Raw genomic sequence first — 7,581 nt, 5'->3', positions numbered from 1 at the left:
TTGTACACGTGTCCTTGTGTACTGTGGAGGTACTTGTACACGTGTCCTTGTGTCCTGTGGAGGTACTTGTACACGTGTCCTCTTGTGTCCTGTGGAGGTACTTGTACACGTGTCCTCTTGTGTACTGTGGAGGTACTTGTACACGTGTCCTCTTGTGTCCTGTGGAGGTACTTGTACACGTGTCCTTGTGTACTGTGGAGGTACTTGTACACGTGTCCTCTTGTGTCCTGTGGAGGTACTTGTATACGTGTCCTCTTGTGTACTGTGGAGGTACTTGTACACGTGTCCTTGTGTACTGTGGAGGTACTTGTACACGTGTCCTCTTGTGTACTGTGGAGGTACTTGTACACGTGACCTCTTGTGTACTGTGGAGGTACTTGTACACGTGTCCTCTTGTGTCCTGTGGAGGTACTTGTACACGTGTCCTCTTGTGTACTGTGGAGGTACTTGTACACGTGACCTCTTGTGTACTGTGGAGGTACTTGTACACGTGTCCTTGTGTACTGTGGAGGTACTTGTACACGTGTCCTCTTGTGTCCTGTGGAGGTACTTGTACACGTGTCCTCTTGTGTACTGTGGAGGTACTTGTACACGTGTCCTCTTGTGTCCTGTGGAGGTACTTGTACACGTGTCCTTGTGTACTGTGGAGGTACTTGTACACGTGTCCTCTTGTGTCCTGTGGAGGTACTTGTACACGTGTCCTCTTGTGTCCTGTGGAGGTACTTGTACACGTGTCCTCTTGTGTCCTGTGGAGGTACTTGTACACGTGTCCTCTTGTGTCCTGTGGAGGTACTTGTACACGTGTCCTCTTGTGTACTGTGGAGGTACTTGTACACGTGTCCTCTGTGTACTGTGGAGGTACTTGTACACGTGTCCTCTTGTGTCCTGTGGAGGTACTTGTACACGTGTCCTCTTGTGTACTGTGGAGGTACTTGTACACGTGACCTCTTGTGTACTGTGGAGGTACTTGTACACGTGTCCTTGTGTACTGTGGAGGTACTTGTACACGTGTCCTCTTGTGTCCTGTGGAGGTACTTGTACATGTGTCCTCTTGTGTACTGTGGAGGTACTTGTACACGTGTCCTCTTGTGTCCTGTGGAGGTACTTGTACACGTGTCCTCTTGTGTACTGTGGAGGTACTTGTACACGTGTCCTCTTGTGTACTGTGGAGGTACTTGTACACGTGTCCTCTTGTGTCCTGTGGAGGTACTTGTACACGTGTCCTCTTGTGTCCTGTGGAGGTACTTGTACACATGTCCTCTTGTGTACTGTGGAGGTACTTGTACACGTGTCCTCTTGTGTCCTGTGGAGGTACTTGTACACGTGTCCTCTTGTGTACTGTGGAGGTACTTGTACACGTGTCCTCTTGTGTACTGTGGAGGTACTTGTACACGTGTCCTCTTGTGTCCTGTGGAGGTACTTGTACACGTGTCCTCTTGTGTACTGTGGAGGTACTTGTACACGTGTCCTCTTGTGTACTGTGGAGGTACTTGTACACGTGTCCTCTTGTGTCCTGTGGAGGTACTTGTACACGTGTCCTTGTGTACTGTGGAGGTACTTGTACACGTGTCCTCTTGTGTCCTGTGGAGGTACTTGTACACGTGTCCTCTTGTGTACTGTGGAGGTACTTGTACACGTGTCCTCTTGTGTACTGTGGAGGTACTTGTACACGTGTCCTCTTGTGTACTGTGGAGGTACTTGTACACGTGTCCTCTTGTGTCCTGTGGAGGTACTTGTACACGTGTCCTCTTGTGTCCTGTGGAGGTACTTGTACACGTGTCCTCTTGTGTCCTGTGGAGGTACTTGTACACGTGTCCTTGTGTACTGTGGAGGTACTTGTACACGTGTCCTCTTGTGTCCTGTGGAGGTACTTGTACACGTGTCCTCTTGTGTACTGTGGAGGTACTTGTACACGTGTCCTCTTGTGTCCTGTGGAGGTACTTGTACACGTGTCCTCTTGTGTACTGTGGAGGTACTTGTACACGTGTCCTCTTGTGTACTGTGGAGGTACTTGTACACGTGTCCTCTTGTGTACTGTGGAGGTACTTGTACACGTGTCCTCTTGTGTACTGTGGAGGTACTTGTACACGTGTCCTCTTGTGTACTGTGGAGGTACTTGTACACGTGTCCTCTTGTGTCCTGTGGAGGTACTTGTACACGTGTCCTTGTGTCCTGTGGAGGTACTTGTACACGTGTCCTTGTGTACTGTGGAGGTACTTGTACACGTGTCCTCTTGTGTCCTGTGGAGGTACTTGTACACGTGTCCTCTTGTGTACTGTGGAGGTACTTGTACACGTGTCCTCTTGTGTACTGTGGAGGTACTTGTACACGTGTCCTCTTGTGTCCTGTGGAGGTACTTGTACACGTGTCCTCTTGTGTCCTGTGGAGGTACTTGTACACGTGTCCTCTTGTGTACTGTGGAGGTACTTGTACACGTGTCCTTGTGTACTGTGGAGGTACTTGTACACGTGTCCTCTTGTGTCCTGTGGAGGTACTTGTACACGTGTCCTCTTGTGTACTGTGGAGGTACTTGTACACGTGTCCTCTTGTGTCCTGTGGAGGTACTTGTACACGTGTCCTCTTGTGTCCTGTGGAGGTACTTGTACACGTGTCCTCTTGTGTACTGTGGAGGTACTTGTACACGTGTCCTTGTGTACTGTGGAGGTACTTGTACACGTGTCCTCTTGTGTCCTGTGGAGGTACTTGTACACGTGTCCTCTTGTGTACTGTGGAGGTACTTGTACACGTGTCCTCTTGTGTCCTGTGGAGGTACTTGTACACGTGTCCTCTTGTGTACTGTGGAGGTACTTGTACACGTGTCCTCTTGTGTCCTGTGGAGGTACTTGTACACGTGTCCTCTTGTGTCCTGTGGAGGTACTTGTACACGTGTCCTCTTGTGTCCTGTGGAGGTACTTGTACACGTGTCCTTGTGTACTGTGGAGGTACTTGTACACGTGTCCTCTTGTGTCCTGTGGAGGTACTTGTACACGTGTCCTTGTGTCCTGTGGAGGTACTTGTACACGTGTCCTCTTGTGTCCTGTGGAGGTACTTGTACACGTGTCCTCTTGTGTACTGTGGAGGTACTTGTACACGTGTCCTCTTGTGTCCTGTGGAGGTACTTGTACACGTGTCCTCTTGTGTCCTGTGGAGGTACTTGTACACGTGTCCTCTTGTGTACTGTGGAGGTACTTGTACACGTGTCCTCTTGTGTCCTGTGGAGGTACTTGTACACGTGTCCTCTTGTGTCCTGTGGAGGTACTTGTACACGTGTCCTCTTGTGTCCTGTGGAGGTACTTGTACACGTGTCCTTGTGTCCTGTGGAGGTACTTGTACACGTGTCCTCTTGTGTACTGTGGAGGTACTTGTACACGTGTCCTCTTGTGTACTGTGGAGGTACTTGTACACGTGTCCTCTTGTGTCCTGTGGAGGTACTTGTACACGTGTCCTCTTGTGTCCTGTGGAGGTACTTGTACACGTGTCCTTGTGTCCTGTGGAGGTACTTGTACACGTGTCCTCTTGTGTACTGTGGAGGTACTTGTACACGTGTCCTCTTGTGTCCTGTGGAGGTACTTGTACACGTGTCCTTGTGTACTGTGGAGGTACTTGTACACGTGTCCTCTTGTGTACTGTGGAGGTACTTGTACACGTGTCCTCTTGTGTACTGTGGAGGTACTTGTACACGTGTCCTTGTGTACTGTGGAGGTACTTGTACACGTGTCCTCTTGTGTCCTGTGGAGGTACTTGTACACGTGTCCTCTTGTGTACTGTGGAGGTACTTGTACACGTGTCCTCTTGTGTACTGTGGAGGTACTTGTACACGTGTCCTCTTGTGTCCTGTGGAGGTACTTGTACACGTGTCCTCTTGTGTACTGTGGAGGTACTTGTACACGTGTCCTCTTGTGTACTGTGGAGGTACTTGTACACGTGTCCTCTTGTGTCCTGTGGAGGTACTTGTACACGTGTCCTCTTGTGTCCTGTGGAGGTACTTGTACACGTGTCCTCTTGTGTACTGTGGAGGTACTTGTACACGTGTCCTTGTGTCCTGTGGAGGTACTTGTACACGTGTCCTCTTGTGTCCTGTGGAGGTACTTGTACACGTGTCCTCTTGTGTACTGTGGAGGTACTTGTACACGTGTCCTCTTGTGTACTGTGGAGGTACTTGTACACGTGTCCTCTTGTGTCCTGTGGAGGTACTTGTACACGTGTCCTCTTGTGTCCTGTGGAGGTACTTGTACACGTGTCCTCTTGTGTACTGTGGAGGTACTTGTACACGTGTCCTCTTGTGTCCTGTGGAGGTACTTGTACACGTGTCCTCTTGTGTCCTGTGGAGGTACTTGTACACGTGTCCTCTTGTGTACTGTGGAGGTACTTGTACACGTGACCTCTTGTGTACTGTGGAGGTACTTGTACACGTGTCCTCTTGTGTACTGTGGAGGTACTTGTACACGTGTCCTTGTGTCCTGTGGAGGTACTTGTACACGTGTCCTCTTGTGTCCTGTGGAGGTACTTGTATACGTGTCCTCTTGTGTCCTGTGGAGGTACTTGTACACGTGTCCTTGTGTACTGTGGAGGTACTTGTACACGTGTCCTCTTGTGTCCTGTGGAGGTACTTGTACACGTGTCCTCTTGTGTACTGTGGAGGTACTTGTACACGTGTCCTCTTGTGTACTGTGGAGGTACTTGTACACGTGTCCTCTTGTGTCCTGTGGAGGTACTTGTACACGTGTCCTCTTGTGTCCTGTGGAGGTACTTGTACACGTGTCCTTGTGTCCTGTGGAGGTACTTGTACACGTGTCCTTGTGTACTGTGGAGGTACTTGTACACGTGTCCTCTCAGGTGGTGCTGGCCTCGCTCCATAAGTACGAGCCCCAGCTGCACATCGTGGGCGTCGGCGCTCGCCATCGCCTCGTCTCCAACGTTTCCTTCAAGCAGACGCAGTTCATCGCCGTCACGGCCTACCAGAACGAGGAGGTACAAGTACACGAGTACACGCAGCGCGTACAAGTACACACTATAGTATAGTTAAGAACATCATTAATGGCCCTCAAAGGTTTGTTTTAAACATGTGTCTGTGTGTGTGTCTGCGTCTGCGTGTGTGTCTGCGTGTGTGTGTCTGCATCTGTGTGTGTGTCTGCATCTGTGTGTGTGTGTCTGCGTGTGTGTGTCTGCATGTGTGTCTGCGTGTGTGTGTGTGTCTGCATCTGCGTGTGTGTCTCCGTGTGTGTGTGTGTCTGCGTGTGTGTGTGTCTGCATATGCGTGTGTGTGTGTGTGTGTGTCTGCGTGTGTGTGTGTGTGTCTGCGTGTGTGTGTGCGTGTGCGTGTGTGTGTGTAGATCACGGCTCTGAAGATCAAGCACAACCCGTTTGCGAAGGCTTTCCTGGACGCTAAAGAAAGGTGAAAAACATCATCACAATAACGTAAACATATATAATATAGATAATATAATAATAGTTGTGTACTTATAGTACTGGTAGTACTGGTAGGTGGATGTTAGGCACCACAGAGAGAGCAGCTGATGAGAACTCATTAGGAGGGAAGGTGTCAAGTGACACAAACACACACACACACACACACACACACACACACAGCTGGTCTCATGCCCCCCCCCCCCCCTCAGGAACCCGGGGCTTCGGGTCCCTGAGGCCTCAGAGAGTCGTGTCGGGATTCAACCCTGTGAGTTTTATTCATTCAACTTTATTATATTTAAACACAAAAACGTTATATATGTTTATATGTATGTATTTATATTCACGTTAATGTGTTTATATATTTATATATATAAGTACATATGTATTTATATTCATGTTGTTTATATATTTATATATAAGTACATATGTATTTATATTCATGTTTATATATTTATATATAAGTACATATGTATTTGTATTCATGTTGTTTATATATTTATATATAAGTACATATGTATTTGTATTCATGTTGTTTATATATTTATATATAAGTACATATGTATTTATATTCATGTTGTTTATATATAAGTACATATGTATTTATATTCATGTTTATATATTTATATATAAGTACATATGTATTTATATTCATGTTGTTTATATATTTATATATAAGTACATATGTATTTATATTCATGTTGTTTATATATTTATATATAAGTACATATGTATTTATATTCATGTTGTTTATATATAAGTACATATGTATTTATATTCATGTTTATATATAAGTACATATGTAATTGTATTCATGTTGTTTCTATATTTATATATAAGTACATATGTATTTATATTCATGTTGTTTATATATTTATACATAAGTACATATGTATTTGTATTCATGTTGTTTATATATTTATACATAAGTACATATGTATTTGTATTCATGTTGTTTATATATTTATATTCGTTCCAGGCTGGTCGCTGTGCCCGGCCGGAGGGGGCGGAGTCTTCCCGTACGCTGGTGGCCTCCCACTGACGTCTCACCATCACCACGGTTACAAGCACCACGGTTACCCGGGCCGACACACACCGTACGCCCCCCCCTGCCTGCAGCACCACGCACACCCCTCAGGTACCTGTGTGTGTGTGTTTAGATATAAATGTGTGTATATTTTTGTGTTGATAATAATTACTTTGTATTATAATTCGAATATAATTACGATGTAGTTACTTTTTATGTTCCCATAAAGTAAATATGCACAGATCTATATGCATGCTTTTATTTAGTGTTCATTTATTTACATGATGTCAGACGGGTGGAGCTCCTCCTCCTCTTCCTCCTCCACCAGCGCTGCTTCCTTACAGCCTCCTCCTCCTCACAACTCCAGGTCAGGCCATATTACCATAAACTTCACATTTAACTTGTTTTATGAAATTGTTGTCTATATATTTGTATTCATATATATATATATATATATATATATATATATATAAATATATATGAATGAATATATATTATTGTGTTTGCTTTCAGTCAGTATCCCTGTCTGTGGACGGTTGGATGCAGTGAGCTAAGCCCCTCCCACTCACCCTGCACAGCTCTACATGGACCAATCAGCAGCGAGAGCCTCATGCAGACACCCAGTCACGGTCGAGTGGGCGTGGCCGGATGGCCACCTGACTCTACCCACTCTTCTGAGGGCTGATGTGATTGGCCAAATGGTGCCCAGTGATTACTGCTGAGTACCAGAGTTTACTGAAGCCTTTCACGGACACTCGGTCACGCTCAGTGTTGAGCTTTTGTTTTGAAGGGCAACAGCAAAAAGCCACTCTCAGTTCCTGCTCCTTGTTGTGATGATCTGTATTATTACAGTTATCTTTACCAGTAATGGGGAGATAAACTTACTGTGCATTGTTGTTGTTGTTGTTGCATCTGTGTATATTTATATATGTGCGGTCCATCAGCGGTGCTTGAAGTATTCATATACCTGTTGCTTGTTCTCTTTTCTCAACTTCAAAGTAATGAATAAATTAAAAGGATCATTTATTTATAATCGACAGTATTTTGTCTGAACTGGTTTTCTGTCAAAACAGGTTTAGAGGAAGAAGTTTATATTTAATGTCGCCTTCTTCATCTCACACTTCAAACAGTAAATATATTATACTTAT

The 7,581-nt window shown here is 45.7% G+C and overlaps 1 protein-coding gene across 2 annotated transcripts in view; it reads left to right on the top strand.

Moving 5' to 3' along the window:
- Nucleotides 1-7,472, top strand: part of tbx19 (T-box transcription factor 19) — a 10,757-nt gene extending 3,285 nt beyond the window's left edge. The window contains exons 3-8 of one of the 2 annotated variants that reach the window (XM_056431258.1): nt 4,837-4,971; nt 5,334-5,395; nt 5,619-5,674; nt 6,386-6,544; nt 6,725-6,800; nt 6,947-7,472. In XM_056431258.1, coding sequence (XP_056287233.1) covers nt 4,837-4,971; nt 5,334-5,395; nt 5,619-5,674; nt 6,386-6,544; nt 6,725-6,800; nt 6,947-7,118 — 660 coding nt within the window. In that variant the 3' untranslated portion in view covers nt 7,119-7,472. The remainder of the gene's footprint in view (nt 1-4,836; nt 4,972-5,333; nt 5,396-5,618; nt 5,675-6,385; nt 6,545-6,724; nt 6,801-6,946) is intronic. The other variant, XM_056431259.1, reaches the window with a different exon arrangement.
- Nucleotides 7,473-7,581: the final 109 nt, after the last annotated feature.

This window comes from Pseudoliparis swirei, chromosome 14 (genome assembly GCF_029220125.1).
Source record: "Pseudoliparis swirei isolate HS2019 ecotype Mariana Trench chromosome 14, NWPU_hadal_v1, whole genome shotgun sequence".
Lineage (NCBI taxonomy): Eukaryota > Metazoa > Chordata > Actinopteri > Perciformes > Liparidae > Pseudoliparis > Pseudoliparis swirei.
Note: the sequence above shows the minus strand (reverse complement) of the source record. Positions and strands in the feature narration are given on the sequence as shown.